Below are 20232 nucleotides of genomic sequence, written 5' to 3' on the forward strand. Positions count from 1 at the left end.
AAAATGAACGGTATCGTGAGATGAGGACGACCAAGGAAGACGTGACATGATCAGATAAACCAAAATCTTAAGTTTGGTCATGTCAAAAGCAGACAGAACCAAAGGGCATGTATGACAAGATGTAATGTGAATTTTAAATGAACTCAATCTTATTATAGTTTTACTTTGAATATTAAATTTATTAAGCTGATTTTTTTTTTGGATGATGTGAAAAGTTACATTACAGTTTGGTTCATCATCATAATCATTTCCATATATAAATCCAGTAGTGCATAGGGCACTGTATTTGTACTCCAACTGCAGCGTATCCGGATCATTTTTGTTACATGGAAGGTACTGTTATCAATATTATACTTTAAATGTCAGTTTAGGAACAATAACTCTTTGAAAATAAACAGAAACAATTAATACTAAACTAGGTATTACTAGAATACACACTACATAAACACCACATCTTATACACATCACTCCATACACCTCACTCCACGCACTACATTTCATACTCACAACAATAAAAACACAATCACTAGTAAATTCACACAAAGCACAAATTCTTCTTACATCTTGTTGTACTGTTAGATAGTTGTTTCATATATTGTGTTGTGTACGTAATTGGTGCTGTGTTAGGTTTATTTTTTGTTCGTAATATTGTCTAGATTTATATTAACATAGCACTGTGTGCACAACATTAAATTTAAACAAATAAACAAATAAAATATTGCAGTAAAGAATCATATTTGAAACAATATTTCATGTCTACTCTGTCAGGAATCGAACCCATGACCTCATTAATGGTCGGTGGACGCGTCTGGCACTGCATTACAAGGTAGACTTGTCTCCACACAGTTTTCTTCTGCAGGATTTTTACCCGAGAGCAACATCGAGGGAAATCTGGGTTCTGGTTCCATAATGAATAAGTCTTATAGATTACCTGGCTATCTGAATTAGTACTACGGGACGGACTTCTTTCATTTTCTGAAGGTGATTTGTTGCATTCTGGTTGAGCTCCGGCTGCTGAGGCCTGTTTGGTGGCTGCCATAGCCACATCTACTAACTTCAATTCCTGCGATCTCTTCCTTAACTGTTCTGCACTCCAGACCTAAGATAACACCATATTTATGTAAGACTTAATATACTTATTCAAGGTTAGTATTTAGAAACTAAAAACACAAGCAATCGCCAATCATTCTGCCCTGATTTTATTTATTTATTTTATTTCATTAGTTAACTCAACAATCAAACAATCAAATGGAAGTACAGACTTCTATAAATAATGTTTTAACTTTTTTTTTGCACCACAACAGACCGAGAGGCCCAATTACAGTGGCTTGAGAAAAATCACTTTTAATTTTTGTGTTTTCGCCGGGAATCGAACCCGGATCCTTCCGTGAATGAGTCGTGTGTCTTAGCCAATTCACTACGGTGGCCACCTTTTTAGAGCAATGAAAATTAAAAAAAGAAACAGCACAACAAATTTATTTTCTGTACCTCTGGCTCTGGTTCCGAGAGATCTCCGCTTCCTGGGTGCGTCTTCATCCATCTGGCCAGGTGTAGGGCTGCGCCCCTGCATGGAGAAGGCCGGGGTACGGGGTCGGAGGGCGCCACCTGCCCTGGCGGGGCTCTACTGGGCGGAGCCACCTATCACAGACAGATATTTTTTGACTCTTATCACAAAAAGGCAGTTTTAGGCTAAGCGTCCACTTTAAATAAAATCTCGAGAGAAGTCTCTAGATCGGTCTCAGGGTGTTGTCCATTTGAGATCACTTGCGGTCTCGAGATAGGTATGGGAGACTCGACAACTGACTTCAGTCTTTAGTCTCGAGACTAAGACAATTCCACGTCGACTAGAGAGTCAACACGCAGTCTGCTGTGTGACTCGATCGCACGTATATGTGTTTTTATTTTTCAAAATGGATTCGCGTCAGGTCCTAGCTTTTTTGATTGCGTATAAGATTATGCAAAAACGGAAAATAATAATAAAAAAAAGTATTGGGTGAGGAAATGAGTGGATCGTCAAATTGACTTTGGAGCCGGTTCAACTCTCGTAAATGAGTTGCGGTTTGAGAATGCAGAGCAGTTTAAAAATTCTTTATATGCACTCATTTTCTTGTCACGATTCTTGTTAAACTTGTGGTTGTTAACATTCCATAAAAATGTCTTTTCCCCATAAAAAAATATTAATAGAAACATTTCCTTATCTGTCCATTGTCGTATGCTTATTTTATCAAATTAATTCAATCAATCCACATCCACACGTCATGGTCAAAATTACAATGATCTCCCCAATAAACTAAAACTATTGATACTAATATATCTATAAATAAACTCAAAGTAAATCTAAAGAATTTTTTTGAATAAGTTTAAAACTGCATTTAATGTTAATTAATTTAATTAGTTAATTAATTGATTAAGTTAATTAAGTTAATAATATTTTCAGGCGTTGCCTAGTATGTAGGTGAAATAATTCAATTAGATGAATTTCACCCGCATAAATAAAGGTTTCAGCTCTTTAACTTCACAAACATCAACAGATGAAAGAATTGAAGGAATATAGATGTTTAAATATAGGCAGAATGGTGGATGTTACACAGTGTGTAAAGTGGCCACTTAAACCAGCCATTGACAGGTCATAAGCCCTGTAGATGCCTAGACTTCTATATTACCTTCTCTTAAATGTTCTTCATCTCTGTTGTAAAATGTTAATATAAACAGCTCCCCAGGGAGTTTAATCCAGTCCTTGTCTACAAAAATTTGGACAAACTCAAAATATTGTTAATGTTAATTAGTATGAATGTATTATTATTTTCGGTTTTTCTTAATATATCCTTTGTTTTTGTTTTTTTTCTCATATACTTGAATATTCAAAATTATATAAACTCTAATAAATAAACAACTATAACAGTGTAAGTCACTCTTCAAGAACAAGAAATAGTCTCTTTTTTTGGAGAGTTACAGTTGTAACATTTACTAGATGTATAAAAGTAGATTTGTAAAGAATTTAAAAAAAAACATGTACCATTTATGAAATTTATTAATAAAAAAAATAATAAAAACTTAAACACAAAAATGCAAGAGTGCAATGCGCTGTTTAAGAGTGCTCTTAGCTCTTCTGACCTTGACGGAAGACTGCAGACTAGATCTTGAGTGCAAGAATGAACATGTCCACTTGCGACACGTGTAGCCTCGGCGTCCAGTAACGACTTGTCTCTGAGAGTGCTCTCAGGCCCATATACATTTGTGAGTCTGGTCTCGAGACTATTTTGTCTCAAGTGAACTCTTACCCTTAAGACGATACGCGGTCTGACTTCTTTTGTACAAATGTATTCTCGTATTTTCTCCCTGGACTATTTACGTATTTTCTCCACCGTTGGCGTGTCCCTATCGTTACATTTTTTGCTATAAATTGACTTTGGAGCTAGGACCATACGAATTGAAGTACTCTCTTATGCTGGAGATGGTTCAGAAGAAATTTCTGAGGTATCTTTACAAGGGAGGGCGGATATTATCCGTGGCTCTACCCGTCTGACTTCATACTGGGAATGCTTGGCTACAATAGTTTGGAGAAAAGAAGAAATGCATACTTGCTTATGTATTTTTTCCGATTGATCCGTGGTATTACGATCAACGTAGGTGTAACGGAGAGTATTTTTCTTTATGTTCCTAATGACTACCTTAGACATAGACAGCTTAAGCTGTTTTATCTTCCTGATTGCAGAACCGACCTGCCGATGGTAATGCCAGTAGGAAGAGCAATGTCTTTACTCAACCGCATCTCTTCGGATATTGACATCTTTCATATTAGTGAAAAAAAGTTCAGAGAGGATAACATTCTTTTTCTATAATTGCTGGGTATTTTTATTTGACCATATTTGTATATTTAAATTTTAGTATTAATTTTTTCGTGTTACGTATGCATTGAAATTTTTTGTAATGTACATGAACGTTTATAAAATAAAAATTGAAATTGAAAATTGAAATAAAAAATTTGTGTCGTTGTCTTGTAAATTGTAGAAAAAAAATATGGGATCACTGCTCAAATGGTCTCCGTGCCTAAAACCGAAGCAAAACTTTACGGTCCAAATGTTCCTGTACATTGTACATGTGAGCGAAAAATTTCAATGCTTATCAGTTCATGGTTTTTCTCTTCGTTTATATTTTCAAAGCACCCTCTTATCCGCAATGAGGAAGTTATTATTAGATTTAGTTTAAGCCAAAAATAGTTATGTATCGTGAGATCAGCGGTATGATTTTTTAAAGTTTTGCATTTCTGAAATCACTCGACGTGTGACGTCTCAAATTCTCTTCCGCTTCTCGGTCAGTTCAGCCGATTGATCCGTTGACAGAAAGTGCAAGTGAATTTTTTCATAGGTCTCTTATCATTGGTTGATTCATATGAACTAGTGACTATACATATCTTTTCTCTTCCTTAATCTCCCCTTCTTTCCACTCTTTTATTCCTTTTATGATCATGCGCCATTATTGTCTTCAATTTGAGTTTTAAAAAAATCTTTTAATATTAACATTTTTGCTATTCAGGCCAACTAGTATTTGCGGATGCAAAATACTCCGGAGCATTTCTCCCCAAACTTAACCCGAAAATGAGAATTTTGGACTTGTGCCATTATTATCGCTCTGGGGGGCTATTCTGAATCCGAGGGTTAATTTGCGGGTTTTTATTTTTTGCATGCGACTACACTTTGCTTCGTAAATAGCCACACTGATGATTAAATATCAAATAAATACGATCACGTGAGACCAAAATGATAATTTTAATAAACCCACAAGGGCGTTTAAAAAAAATTACAAAAATTAAAACATAATTGCTAAAATATTTTGAGTTTGTCCAAATGTTTGCGGACAAAATACTGTATTTCACCTCCTAGGGAGAGAAATATGAATATTCAAACGTAGGCAAACTGGTCAATGTTATACAGTATGTAAAGTGGCCACTCATCCCAGCCAATGACAGGTCATACGCCCTGTAAATGCCTAGACTTCCATTTTCCATTCTCTAAAACGTTTTTCGGCCCCGTTGTAATTTGTAAAACATTATTGCCACCTTAAGCATTACCCAAAACACTTAAATGGGTTGAATCGTTATTTTTCCCTTTATTAAACAGTTTTATACGGACGTTTAATCATCACTGTGGCCATATATGAGGCAAAGTGAAGTCGCATAAATAAAAATCCCCAGATTAACTACTAAAGAAGAGGAACTACCCCTAGGGTAGAGAAAATTCTGAATAGTATTATTAAGAAATAGTACGTAAATAGGCGCTATACCGCGCTATTAAAACGTTCAGAATACCAGCCCTGGTGCGTTTTTTTTTAGAAGCTTACTAAAATTTTAAGTGGGTAAAAATGATTAGGGACCTATTGGAAAATGTGTTTTTTACAATTTTTTTAATGATATTCCTTTTTACAAAAACACTTCTTTGATTGATGCTAACAAAAAATACATTTTGTAGCTACGAATACATTCTAATTATCTAAATAATATTCTGGTTTTCACTATGATATTTAAAAATCTACGTGATAAACTTCTGAATCATAATTTAAGTCAGCTATTAACCAATATAGGTATTTTCTAGTTTGTAAATAATGTACTTATCCAATAAGAGCCGCCATTTTAAATAACACGAAAATTAAACATTCTTAATTATTGCGATCATATATTTTTTTACATGAATCTAATAAATGATTACTAAAAATATTTTTTGTAAAATAGAAATACTTGAGTGCTTATTATTTACTCAAATATTTTAATTTTCCATTTCCTAAAAGTCGCCGATAACTTTTGTTAGAAAAATTAAAATCAAGTTGTGGTAGAGTGAAATTCAAACCTCGGACTTTTGGCCCGTGAGTCCACAACACTACCATGGGACCACAACCCGATTCTTATTCCTTTCTCATTCCCAGTTCCAGATGGTACGTCGTGAGCACATAACGAACAGTGGCCGTAATTTTATTTTTTTAGAATTTTTCACCGTGTTGGATAATATATTTTACTGAAAAAACAAGTCCACACATATTTCAAAGTATTTTAGGAAATCGATTATAGTATATTGATTAAGCTAGGTAATGAAAAATCTGCTATAGGAAATATTGACAACATCAAAACTGTTAATATTAGTACACACAATACATTGCTAATGCTTTGTCTTTGTAAATAAAAAAAAACTTAAAATCAAAATCGTACTGCATAGCAAAATTATTAGTGTGTGACTACGTAAAAACTTCAATCTTGATTTGCCAACAAACTAGAATTCTGATTTGTTCAGTCTTCGTTGTGTGCTCACGATATTAAATTATTATTATACAAGTTTACAAAGAGAAAAAATAAACGAATTTGAAATTAATAAGTTAATCAGATATCAAAATAATATCAATGATCTGAAATTCCACACTAGTCATCGGCAAAATAGTTTTGTTTTCAAAGGTATAAAAAATTATAATAATCCACCGAATGAACTAAAACTGTTATATCAATAAATAATTTTAAAGAAATTTTTCGAACCCGAGTTAAAACAGCCATCGGTTTTAACTCTTGTGTGGCTGTGATGTCACACTAGTCGACACAGGACACAAGATTTGATATATCTCTCTTATTTTTAAAAACCTTAAAATAGTATTTTTTGTAATCTTCAAATGGACATTTTCACACCGGATTTGGAAAGTAAAATTTGTATAATTATGCTGGATGTTAATACAAAAAAAATATCTTTGCTACGCGAAGAATGAATGTCCGCTAATTCAACAACACATTTTAATAAGAGAGAGCACGAAGACAGAACTCATAATAAGGAAGACAGAGACGCTGTTCTGTGACGGGTGTTGGGTAAAACAGATTCAGTCTTCAGTCGGTTTATGACTGTGATGGGGGACGCACGCGCGCAATATGAGAAGCGTATTTATGATTTTTATTTTATTTTGCTACAACAGGGCAAAATTATATCTTTATTTGCATAAATTATGGAAAAAGAATTATTAAACAGTACGCCTCTATTTTTTTATTTTTTTTAATGCCTGAATTTTAAAGGGTATTCCGTCTTTTACAAGTGGTAACACGATGTACATCACCGCGCGCAAAGGGATTATTTACCACAGTCTTTTAAGAGTTAATTAGTATTTCTGTATTATTGTTTTCTGTTTTTCTCTTTATTTCGTTTAGTTATTTTTTTTTCTCAAGTATATTCAAAATTATATAAATACAAATTACTCAATCATTATAACAGTGTACGTCAGTAGCCAAGCACAAGGACTTGTCTCTTTTTCGTGAAGTTACAGTATTAATGATTAACTAAATATATAAAAGTAGATTGTATTAGAAAAATACATGTATCATTTTATGTGCTATATTGATTAATAAAAAAATAATCTTTTACCCTACGGTCACTATGTGAGCGTTTAAATTCTTATCAGGCAACGACTATACATCAGGTTTCATAATCTTTCCTTCAAATGCAGTCCACCCTCTAAATTTTCCTCCTTCGGGGCGTGGTATTTTTGCACACCTCATATAGAATAGTCCCCAACAAATGTAATGTCACTTTGCAAAAAGTCGCTTGAACAAAGTACAAATTTTGACCAATTTAAGAAGGTATTTCCTTTAGCAATAAGCCATCACTATAAATATGTAAACTTTCATATTCTCTTATAAAAAGCTTTCTTCATCTCTGTTGTAATATGTTAAATTGTAATGGACTTTCATCGAAAGATCAATGCGGCTATTTATGACTGCACTTTTCGAAATTACCCTTATAGAGAATATATAATTCACGCAATAGGGTGATTGTTTTACTACTTGTTTTGCATGTTATTTTTTTTTTTATTAAAACATTTTGCATTTTGGTAGTAAGTTTTCTCCTTCTTCTTCATCTGGGTTCAGATCAACGGTTTCCAATTTCATTTGGCTATGGAACCCAAATCGATCCACCTTTTTTTGTCTGAACTCCACCTAGACAATGAAAAAGTAAATTGACAAGAATGTTACTTTTTAAAACCCATGACACCTCAGTGTTTGCATGTTTCAGTCTTTCTAGATTTCTTTCTAGATCATCTTGTCTTGATGTAGTATTTTTTTTTCTTGTCCTAGCTTTAATTTTCTTGACCAGATCTCGTCTTGAGGTAGTAATTTATTTATTTTTTGTCAAGGCTTTGATTTTCTTTATTTGTATTTTATTCAATTGTGCCTGTATGTATTATAAAGTTTTGTGTGTGCAATTTTTTGAATGGACTAAGTCCCCCAATAAATAAAAGAGGTTGTAATGTTCGACTTGAAAAGAAAGACTATGTTTTGAATTTAAAAATCCTTACTCCGCATATTTAATATGATGAATGATTTTTTGCACAATTTTAAAATTAAGTTTAATGACCGACAATTGAGTACGGAGATCTCTGCTATTCTAAACGCTCTTGCGGCCGTAGAAAAAGCTTTTATAGCGCGTATTCACATACAAAATACGCGCTAAAAAAATGTTTTCTACGGCCGCGAGAGTGTTCGGAATAGCAGCGCTGCTTCAAACCCCAAAGTTCCGCGGAACACCTTCCAGGAACCGCTGGCCTAGATGGGATGACCTGTTTGTGGCGTTGATCTGTCCTGGGATGATGACGTCCATCTTTTCGGCGGACTTTTTTGTAGTCTTCTGCTGCTAGGGTTTTCAGCCAGTAATTTTCGCAAGCCTCGTATCTTCCACGCGGTCCACACGGTCCCTCCAAACGCCCGTCTTCATCTTTCCCGCCTCACTGCGTCTTTAACGCCACAGACAGACCTTATCGTCTCGTTTCTGATCCGATCTATGAGAGTTCTACTTGCGATGGAGCGTAGGCTTCTCGTTTCTGTTACTCTAAGAAGGCTTTTTGTCCAGTTAGTATCGGCTCTCACTTCCATCCCGTAGGTCATGAAGGGTCAGACGCATGTCTTGTATATTCTAACCTAACTTTGGTTTACATGTGATTGTTTCTCCATATGACCCGCAAGCAGCCAGCCACAGCTGTGGCTTTCCCTATATAAATCACTGTTGCTGGGGATTTCAACAGCAAGGTAAGTGACCCGCATGAGTTGTTTAATAGGTACATTATGTACAAATGAATTTTCACCACTTTTATAACATACATTATTTAGTTAAAGTATCTATCGTTGCGTTTTCATTAATCGCATAGTGTTTACTACTTAAATCATAATAGTTTAAAAATGAATACATGAAAAATAGCGTTAAATTTAAAATAACGACTCATAATGAAAACTCTTAACTAAGTTAATCACTTGTCAAATGATCGCTAGTATCGCAGATATCACCTTTAATGTCAGCGTTTAAATAAGCAGGTAAAATGAAACAAATAGTTTAAAAGAAATAAATTTATTCCTCAATTATCTCAAAGATTTCTAAAAACAGCTTTTTACAAATCACACTTATTACAGTAACAACGTTTTACCTTGGAAGGCAAATAAATTTAAGTGACTATTTGCGATGCTAGCGATGATTTTTACTTGTGATGCTTTTATTAAAATCTTTTATGCGCAACTTCTAAAAATATAATTTCGGTTGATTTTTCATTGTGTGGAGAAGCGGGAATTGAATTCCAATTTTACAATATTAGTGTAAGATGTAAAATATGTGTGTTTGTGCCCATGGGAGTGGAAATAAAACAGTTGCAAATGTCTATCTCGGATACATGTGTTTTTGGCTTAAATTGTATTAAGGTTTACAGCCAAATCGTCAAAGAATTCGCACGTGTATACTTGACTAGCAACATAAAAAATAATTTAAAATATCTTATTTTAACTGAGTGTTATTTTGGTTTTTGTCAATATTTTAAACTACAGTACTAGTGAGCGTATATCTTAGTAAAAATTTAACGTATTCGAGTCTGAAAAATTACCGGAATAGGTGAGAGACATAACAAATATAGAAAAATTAGAAAAATATACAACTATTGTGAACAGCCGTCCAAATGTTTCATACTCCGAAACAGAAGACTTTTAAGGATAAAAAAAATAATTTACTCATCTCTACGCACATACTCATTTTTAGATTAAAATTTGCATTCAGACAATTTGAAATACGAATTTTGACTTTAAATAGGCTGTCTGTAGTCATAGAAATTTATAAATGGTAAATTTATGATGAGAATGTATAAATTTAAAGATGCTTTTTTTGTTTCACTTAATTGATAATGTTTTATTTTTGTTTAGGCAACGAGAGCTAGGTTTTGGTATGTTTATTTTTAGCTTTTTTATCTTGACAGCGCTGAGATTTAAAACCTGCATTTATAATGGACTACTTACTCTTGACACACATTTACGTAAAATTATTTGGAAAATAGTTTTATTTACATAGAATAAATTCGAATTTATTTTAATAAATTGCAGACGTACGAAGCTTTTTAGACATTTTCCACTTTGTAATCAACGCCAGCGCCGCAAAATACTCACATAAATTTTGACAAAACTACAATAAATGGTTTCCAATAAAAATAAAGACTATAATTTTTCAAACTAAAAATTACACTATTTTGGATTTCTAACACATTAAAACTGAATCTCTCTACATAAAACAGTAAAAAGTTCTAGTTTTAAATACGGTTTTTAATTGTAAAACTAACAAATTAAAAGACCAGATTGTTACAAAGAGTAAAATTGTTAAAAATTGTATGATACCTATTTGTTTACTAATTAAAAACCCTAAAATTGATGTAAAATCATATCAAACTTACCGATTTATCGTCTCGATTATTACCTCAAAAAAGAATCATAAAAACATTGAAATTTCATTAGAATTTAGATATTGCTAAAACAACATATCCATCATTAATTCTACATTTATCAAAATTAATGCCCTGTAATTTGAAATTTTACACCGAGAAATATGTAATAGAGGTAGTCAGAACTGGAAAAGATCCTTGTACCATTAATGCGATACATCGAATTCAGTTTCAAAGCCAAATTGTATGCACAACCATTAAGCAGGTGATATTTATCAAAATATGTTGGAAGAAATCATTACTTCTTTACCGGCAGTAAATTTTCGATCAACTTCCATTCAAAACACGCGCTAACAAGAAAATTTACAAAACACTTATAAAAATTTTGATCAGCCTTCGCAATAAGAAACAATTTAACATACCATTGACAAAAGTTACTTTTTAATTTATTAAAAATATACATATTTACGCTCAACCATTTGCCTAATTGCTCAAGGTTTTATATTACCCACAGAGCCGCAAATACTGTTTAAAATTGTTCAAAAAGGTCTCAGTTTAATAATGGATTACGAAAGTTAAAAATAGGTGTAATTCACACTGAAAGACAAATCGGGATCAAAGATCAGAGATCCAAAGAAGACGGGGGATTTTGTTTTGATCTTCTATAAGGAAAATCTTCTCGGAAGTAGATGTTTTCCTCTACGTCTGTTTTGAAAGACGGGTCTAAATTTAAGTCTGTTAAGGCTAGGTCTGCTTCGAACGACTCCCACCGACACAGACCATCGGAATCCCAAATATCTGGATCGTCCTCATCTAAAATCACGTTTTCCCCGAAATGATCTCGTTTCCTAAGATCGAGGATAAAATCCGTCGTCGACGGGGTCAAAATGGCACTTGGAGAGGAAGGCCCTTCGGAGTTGTCTATCCTTCGAGGGAAGTAATTTTCTTCCGAGTTGGCTTTTTCTAAACTAGTGAGAGAAACGAAATGAGAAGAAAACGTTTGGGAGTATTTTGAAGACTCAGCAGAAGGCGAAATGTTGGGAGGGGGAGTGTCGGGAGTCTTCGTACTATTCTGAATTTCATTACTGACAAAGTGCGCATTGTCGTCGTTGGCGAAGATTTCTTCGTTAATGCTAGAATTGAGGATTTCAAACGATCGAATGACAGCCCTCTCTTCTTCCTCTATTATGTTGCAAGTGATCGCGGAGAGTTTGGATATTGAATCGTAAACAGGTCCGGTGGAGGCGAAGCTAACAGAATGGTGTCGCGGATCGGACTGTCTAGCTTCCTGTGACTTGTGGCGGTGTTTGAAGCTCAGGGACGGTGCGGGGGGTACCTGATGCTGCTGGGAATCCAGTGTCACCTCGGAGTAGCAGCCCAGGGGGGCGGGAGACTCCATGGGAGAGCTCAGCGGAGTCCCGTTCGAGGAATTCACCCTCAGTCTGGAAATAACATTTTAATTCAATGAATAAGTTATTTCTTGAAGCATAGATTAATGTTTTTATTTATTATATTTTATCACACAGCTTAATGCAAACAAATTAAAAATACATAATTACATTCAACAATAATAAATCCAATTAAACGATTTCACAGTTAAAACATTTCAACAGAGATAGAAAACATTTTGAATGATGAAGTACGGAAAATTAGGCATTTGCAGGGCTCATGACCCGTCATTCACTATTTGGCGTACGCTTGAACATCCATACTAAATTGCATAATTTAAAAAAATGTTTTCAAGCGTTGGTGTTGGCGTTGTCTAGTATGTTAAATAATTCAGTCCTATGAATCTCACCCACATCAAAAAAGGTTTCAGCTATCCAGATTCCTAAGGGGGTTAAACCCAGTCTTTGTCGACTATTATTACGACAGTGGCTTCCGTGGTGTAGTGGTCAAGACGCTTGACTCACACACGAAAGGTTCCGGGTTCGATTCCCGGTGAGAACACAAAAAAATAAAAATGTATTTTTTTTCAAGCCTGGGTGTTCTGAGATGTAATTCACCACTGTAATTGGGCCTCCTGGCCTGTTGTGGTGCAAAAATAAATAAATAAAAAATAAAAAAATAAACAATTATTTGGACAAACTCGAAATATTGTTGACTTAACAATGAACTGATATAACAATGTTTGAGTATGTCCAAATGCTTGCAGACTGGCTGGATTTCCTCCCTAGGGAGTTATTCATATTTAAATTTATTTCAACAGAGGGAAAACATTTTTGAGAAGGGAATATGGAAGTCTAGGCATTTACAGGGCTTATGACCTGTCATTGGCTGGTTTAAGTGGCCACTTTACACACTGTAACAGTCACCATTCTGCCCATGTTTGAACATCCACATTTCCTCAACTCTTCCATCTGTTGACTTTTGTGAAGTCAAAGAGCTGAAACCTTTATCACGTGGGTGAGATTCATCCGGCTGAACCAAATCACCTACTAGGCAACGCCTGAAAACAATTTTTTAAATTTTCATACTTCTTCTTTTTCCAGGTAGTTAATTGGAAGTCTAGGCATTTACAGGGCTTAAAGTGGCCACTTAAACCAGCTAATGACAGGTCATAAGCCCTGTAAATGCCTAGACTTCCACATTCCCTTCTCAAAAATGTTTTCCCGCTCTGTTGAAATAAATTTAAATATGAACTGATATATTCATTATTAAAAAATGTATATTGTTTGGTTATGAACCTACATTTGCCTAAGAAGAAGTGTTTGCCAGACAGCTTTGAGGTCCGTGGTTGGGGCCCGAAGTACAATGGTTCGAGTCCTCGCGCGAACTGGAGGACCGCACTTCATGGTCGGGCTGGTCGCTCTGCCGGATCCTACCCCTATCCTGAATTCTGTCGCTGCAAATATAAATAAAACGTCACAAAACATATGGCACACAAAGCATGGATCAGTTTTCGTGTATAATTAATAATTTCGACAAAATATGTGAATTACTGTTATTTCGACATATGTGGATTTTTAAAATATGTGGATTATAGTAATTTAGACATAAAGAGCTGAACCCGGCAATGCTTTGCTATTGCTAGATTTGAGTTCTTACTAAATAGATTAAATGAACACAATCGAAAGTTTATTATTCGAATCGAAATCGAATCGAATCGAAAATTATTGTTTTTATTCCAATTTCGATATGTACGTACTCGGGTACATTATTATTTTTGTGTTTCGGTTTAGATAAATTGTGAGGACAGAGAATTTTGATAAATAGGTGTTCGAACATTGTTTTTCTGTCACTGTCTTGCAAATGCCTCCTCGATAATAAAAAAATAACCTGTGTCCATTTTTTTGTATTCGAATTCTCGGCGAATGCAACCCTGCTGATGGATAAAAAAAACATTTACGCTCCTAACTTTTTTTTTACTTAATAAATTGAAGATTTTATGAGCTATTAACCTTCTCGTGGCAAAGACGTACATTTATCTGAAAACCGCAAGTGAATCGGTGCGGTAATTATTCAGTTCATCGAGGAAAACATTGACATTGCCTTTTATATATACATAGATGTGTGGATTATTGTAATTTCGACATAATGTGTGGATTATTGTAATTTCGACATAATGAGTGGATTATTGTAATTTCGACATAATGAGTGGATTATTGTTATTATTGGATTACTGTTATTTTGACATAATATATTATGTCACTAAAAAGATGTTATATTTGGATGCTGCAACGCAGGTTGAGCGGTTAAATGGCCAACTGTGAAAATGGCGTCGCGGGATCGATTCCTCGCCAGTAGCACGAAAAAAAAAGAAACATTTTTTCCTCAATTGGTCTGGGTGTTATATTATAGTACATAAAAGGGTTTTAGTGGCACATAAAGCTTGGATCGGTTTTTGGGGTTTCATTTATAATTAATAATTTCGACAAAATATATGGATTACTGTAATTTCGACATGATACATGGATTATTTAAATATGTGGATTATAGTAATTTCGACATAATGTGTGGATTATTGTAATTTCAACATAATGTGTGGATTACTGTTATTTTACACAAAATATATTATTTTTTCCTCAATTGGTCTGGGTGTTATATTATAGTAAATAAAATGGTTTTAGTCCCATAAGGAAGTTAAACGCTACGGGAAATTGAATAATGTTATCTTACACGCAATAAAAATTCGAAATAAAAATTATGAAAATTATTTTTATAAATGTGAATTAATTTGAACGACGTCACAAGTTCTTGTGAATCAACCAATCAATGCTAGAGCTGACATGTATTGTGATAGATTTCCGGTTTCTGAGAAGCCATTTTTCTATGCGGTTTTACTTTTAAATGTCAGAACAACTCACAGATAAGAACAAGTAAGTGTCGTCAAGGGCGGAGTAATTTCAAAATAAAAAAAATCATAGCGATGTGAATATGGCACACAATTTTTTTTTTGACACTCTAATATTTTTTTAAAAACCACTGTATTTTCTCATTGTGGCAGATAACAGTGGTTCGAATCCCACTCTGCCAATCCGGAATTCAAAATATTACCTGCAAGGGTCTGCCAACGACTCTCTGTGGAGTTAGATCACTATTGATATCTGTACTTACGCCTTTTCCTAATGCTAAAACAGGTCTCCGAAATGTTGGCGATGGGCAGAGGTTCCTCAGTGATGAAAAGCACCCGGTCCCTGGAGACGGTGGCAAACAGCAGCAGGTCGGAGAACAGCAGCGCCCAGTGCGAGCGACAGGCTCGACCTTCCACTCTGAACAGATCGCCCCCAAATATCCACTGGCGACCAGGCTTGGCCAGCACAAAGGGCTGGAACAAAAAATACATGTTTATGAAAACTTGATTTAACAGATTATTTTGGAACAATGTATTGTTTGTTCATGTTAAAGTTATAATTGAGTAGACATATTACAACAGAGATGAAGAAAATTTAAGAGAAGGTAATATAGAAGTCCAGGCCTACAGGGCTTATGACTTGTCAACAGCTGGTTTAAGTGACCACTTTACGCACTGTGTAACATTCACCATTCTGCCCATATTTGAACATCTATATTCATTTAATTATTTCATCTGTTGATGTTTGTAAAGTTAAAGAGCTGAAACCTTTATTTATGCGGGTGAGATTCATTTAATTGAATTATTTCCCTTACATACTAGGCAACGCCTGAAAATGTTATTTTTTCAATTCAATGAAGAACAACAAGAATTATAGACATTACCACTAGAGGAGTGTTCGGCATTTTCTTCCCTACTTTTGTTAACCGGAGAGGTTGCTTTTGACCACTAAAAATAATTCGGCTTAAATGAATTCATAAGTAATATGTTCAGCAGTGATTGAGTTGAGGTTCGAAGGTCGTGATTGCCGAATTCGTTCATACGTGGTCTAAAAACTGAAGACTGAAGGCTTTTTGTGGACACCATTGCATGTTCCAAGATGGAAACTGACACGCAATTGTTTATGTTATCACACGTTGTATATCAATCGTCATCTTGACTGTAAAGATGTTCCCTTATTTCCATTCCTATTGTTTATGTTTTCTATTTTATCCATTTCTATAAAGGTATCCATCTATCTCGATGATTTAAATTATAGTTAGTTGAACTTACTTTACATCTCGTGAATACCAATCGACTCTCCAGATCTGCAACAGAGAGTAAAGGTCTTCCTTCACCAACTGGACCCATTAAGCCAGCGGCTGCAGTCACGTCGTGATAGGCAGTCTAAAAGAAAAAAAAATCGTGGTTTTAAGAAAACTCAAACTGAAGACCGAGCAAACATAAATGCAAGAGAGGCAGAATTTGAAATGAAAGAAAGGAAACTGTATGATTTTTTAGAGTTTTAATTCTAATTAATTTTCATTGCACCAAAATACCATTACAAACAAATCAAATATTTAAGGCGTTAAATCAGGCCTGGAGCTCTTGAGCAATGGTTCAATAATTCCCAATAACAAGAGTATTTGCCTCTTTGTTTTCACTGGTATGAAAGATGTCGATCTCCAAAGTAATCATGTTTAGCTGCCTGAATGCTCTTCCAATCGGCATTACCAGAGGCAAGTAAAACAATCTGTGCTGACGCTGACGGAGAAATCCATCAGTAACATTAAAAACATACTCTCCAAAATTACCGAGTTGACGAGAAACATAAATCAGTTTGAAATGTTAACACTAGGGTATTTGACCCGGGTTTCCCCGAACCCGAAAACAACGGGCTTTCAATGATTTTCTGAACCACCCGAAAACCTGTGAAATTTTTAATGTAAATCCAGGTTTTTGGGTTCATAAAATCTTTGAAAACCCGCGGTTTTTGGGTTCGGGAAACCCGGGTCAAAGACCCTAGTGTTCACACCCCACACACACGCAAAACAATACATAAAATAATGAATTTATTATAATTTTGCTATCCTTTGCCGTTTTTCACATAGCGTAATAGCTAATACGCTTACCTCACGCATGAAATGCACCGTGTTTGATTCCCGGTGAGACCACAAAAATGAAATGTGATTTTTCTCAGGTTGGGAGTTTTCTACTGAGAAATTCAGTTAAATATTTCTTATTAAAAAAAAAATATGGATAAATCTTGTATAAAAAAAGATAAACAATTGCAAATGAGCTAGTACTCGTATTTGGTGCCATATTCATCGACGAAATGACTCACGCAATCAATGGCATACATTACGAGTTTCCAATCGACCGAGGCGCAAAGGGCCGATTTATTGAGTTCCAAGGGGCCGAATTTACTAACTATTTACCTGCTAGTGATATTTCGCATCGTGAAGCGGCCATTCGTGGTTAGCGGCATATTCCTCAATTTCACCACGAAATGACCGTTCTGTTAGACAACATATTCCTTTACGTCACTATGAAACGACGCTAGTGTTCAGTGACATATTCCTTAACGGTACGATGAAATGGCGCTAGTGTTTGGCGACGTGCGCTTACCGAAAACGATAAGGGCAGGTCTGAAGATCATTAAAACGTAAATAAGATGTTGTTATAAATTAAATATTACAAACAGAATTATCTTCTTTTTAAAAAAAAAAAAGAATACAATTCTATAAAAAAAAGGTTCAACTAAAGTTTAAAGTATTACCGAAAGCATAATTTAACGTAGAAATAAAAGAAAATGTCACAAAAATGCATGTGATTTAAAATGCGTGTATTTCTTTTAAAAATCAAACAAATAAAATTTAGCTTCAGCCACTTTCACGTTGAACTTATTATCTTTAAATTGTTACAATAAATTTTAATTCAATACTTAGTCTTCATTGAAATTCTAGATACCTAAGTTTAGTCTAAATTTGAAATGACGTAATCTGCCGGTCTAAAAGTAATTATATTTTAGTTACATAAATCTTGAATGTATACTTATTAACAAAAATACATTAAAAAAATATTGTTTCTACATAATTTACGTTTTATTATTTTTTTATTAAAAACCATTCGTTTTAAAATGGCAAAATCGTATGCTTTACTAATTTTGCGTTCGTTTTACCAGACTACAGCCTTAACGTCGCGATGAAATGACGCGAAGTGTTTGACGACATGTTTCATAATGCCACGCTGAAATGACTCTTCGTACCTGCAGGTCCGCGACCAGCCGAGACAGCGCCCTCTGGTCCGGGTGCGCGGGGCCGGCAGCCGAGTGGGCCGCGCGCAGCAGCCGCAGGAGCTCTCGGAACTGCTCCAGTGGCTTGTGCACAAGCTGCGTGACGTCAGGCCTCCGCGAGGGGATGGCCGGCTCCGTGCACAGGCGCGTGAAGGCGCCGCCCGCCTGTCGGGACTTCAGTACCTGGACCGCCGAAAAAGTACTTTTGTGCACACAATTTGTATTTAGTTAATTAATTCACGTGATATGAATACGAGCGTAAACAAAAAAGGGAATGATAATGACGATTACACTTTATTTACTTGTTTTGTGTCAAGGAAAATGAATATTACATTGATCTGTTTGAAAAAGAACCAGGATTCTGGATGACAGTTTTCGGCATGATTTTTTACATTTACATTTTTTTTTGCATTTACATTTTTTTGCACCACAACAGGCCAGGAGGCCTAATTACAGTGGTGAATTACATCACAGAGCACCCAGGCTTGAGAAAAATCACATTTTTAATTTTTGTGTTCTCACCGGGAATCGAACCCGGAACCTTCCGTGCGTGAGTCAAGCGTCTTGACCACTACACCACGGGGGCCGCCTGATGGCTACTCTCGTGTAAAAATACAGAAAAGGGAAATCGAATGGAGTTAAATTAAATTTATTTTAAAATTCTTGTGAGCTGTAAAATTAGATGTAAGGATGGAATTTTTTGATTTTTTTTTTGTTTTTTTACAATATCCATAAGAGGTAAAACAAATTATTAAAAAAATAAATCATAATAACATTTTAATAGTAAAAATAGTAAACAAAAAATCCCACAAAGGCATAGCCTGTTTGTGGGTATACAAGAAAATGTTAATGAATTTTGCTCCTATAATAAATAATGGACAGTTATAATATTTTTGTGTAACATAAGAAAGAGAAAATAAAATATTCTGTAAAAGATTATAAGGTTTTTTTATAGTAATTAAAAAACGAAATAAAAAATAAAAAAAACATAAAAATATTCCTTATTAAAGGGCAAAAAAATATATCATAGAAAAAAAGGGTTCAATCTTTAGTTTGAATCCAAGATAGTGCGTGTTTTTTAAAAGAAGGGAAATTTTAAAAGTTTGGAATCAATTATCAATATTTTGTATTTAGTTAAATATTTAGTTTTTTCACTATCAACATAATTTTTTTTTTTTTATCAAAATAAGAACCATCTGTTACATTTTTATTGTAAAAAATATTGGATATTAAATACGTTTGGTACTCAATTTGGTATTAAGGGTGTGTTATAATCAATAATAAATGTCTGTGTATTTAGAAATGTAAAGCCTTAATAAGATCATGAATATGTAAACGAGTCTCGGCCTCGTAGTGTAATGGTCAGCGCGTTTGCCTGCCATGCAAGAGGTCTCGGGTTCGATTCCCGACATAGTTGATGTGAAATATTTATTTAAAACTGTGTTTTAACACTAGAATATTTCAGAGTTCCTAGTTATCTGAAGCGTAAGACTGATCATATTTCCTTCATGAAACAAAAATGATCGAGATACACTGCGATTGGTGTACCAATGCAGTGCCTTATGCATCATAAGATGCGGAAAAGGAATGAAAAAGAAGAAACGAGGGTAATTTTATTTAATTATTTTTTAAGTTTTGTAATTTTCTCAAACTGAACGGTTTGGGTAGGTAGAAAGAAATTTCCTTAAGGCAACATGCCCGCCTTTATATGTATATGTGGTAAATTGTATATGCATGTAAAGTGTTAAATAAACAAATGTTTTTTTTATAAATAAAGACAATAATACCCGTATGCAGAGACAAACCTTAAGGTGAGGAAAGTACATTCTATTGTCTTCACCTTCGGGTTATTCTCTGCATTTGAAATTAGAATGTACTTTCCTCACCTTAAGTTTTGTCTCTGCACACGGGTATAAGTCTATTTGTTTTTTAGTTTTTGGTGATGACAAATTTAACTATT

The 20232-nt window shown here is 34.5% G+C and overlaps 1 protein-coding gene across 1 annotated transcript in view; it reads right to left on the bottom strand.

The window, feature by feature from the left end:
* The window catches only part of LOC148276907 (uncharacterized), a gene marked incomplete at its 3' end in the record, with an annotated part of 180715 nt that overhangs the window by 11143 nt on the left and 149340 nt on the right, over positions 1-20232 (bottom strand). Inside the window, exons 11-18 of the mRNA XM_088233603.1 lie at positions 18246-18455; positions 16271-16384; positions 15262-15472; positions 13396-13549; positions 11346-12146; positions 3115-3139; positions 1489-1638; positions 932-1099 (exon numbers count right to left, since the gene is read on the bottom strand). Of these exons, the coding sequence (XP_088089729.1) occupies positions 932-1099; positions 1489-1638; positions 3115-3139; positions 11346-12146; positions 13396-13549; positions 15262-15472; positions 16271-16384; positions 18246-18455 (1833 nt within the window). The remainder of the gene's footprint in view (positions 1-931; positions 1100-1488; positions 1639-3114; positions 3140-11345; positions 12147-13395; positions 13550-15261; positions 15473-16270; positions 16385-18245; positions 18456-20232) is intronic.

The sequence above is a fragment of the Micrasema longulum genome, unplaced genomic scaffold (assembly GCF_059751315.1).
Source record: "Micrasema longulum isolate JH-2025_06_02 unplaced genomic scaffold, ASM5975131v1 h1tg001129l, whole genome shotgun sequence".
NCBI lineage: Eukaryota > Metazoa > Arthropoda > Insecta > Trichoptera > Brachycentridae > Micrasema > Micrasema longulum.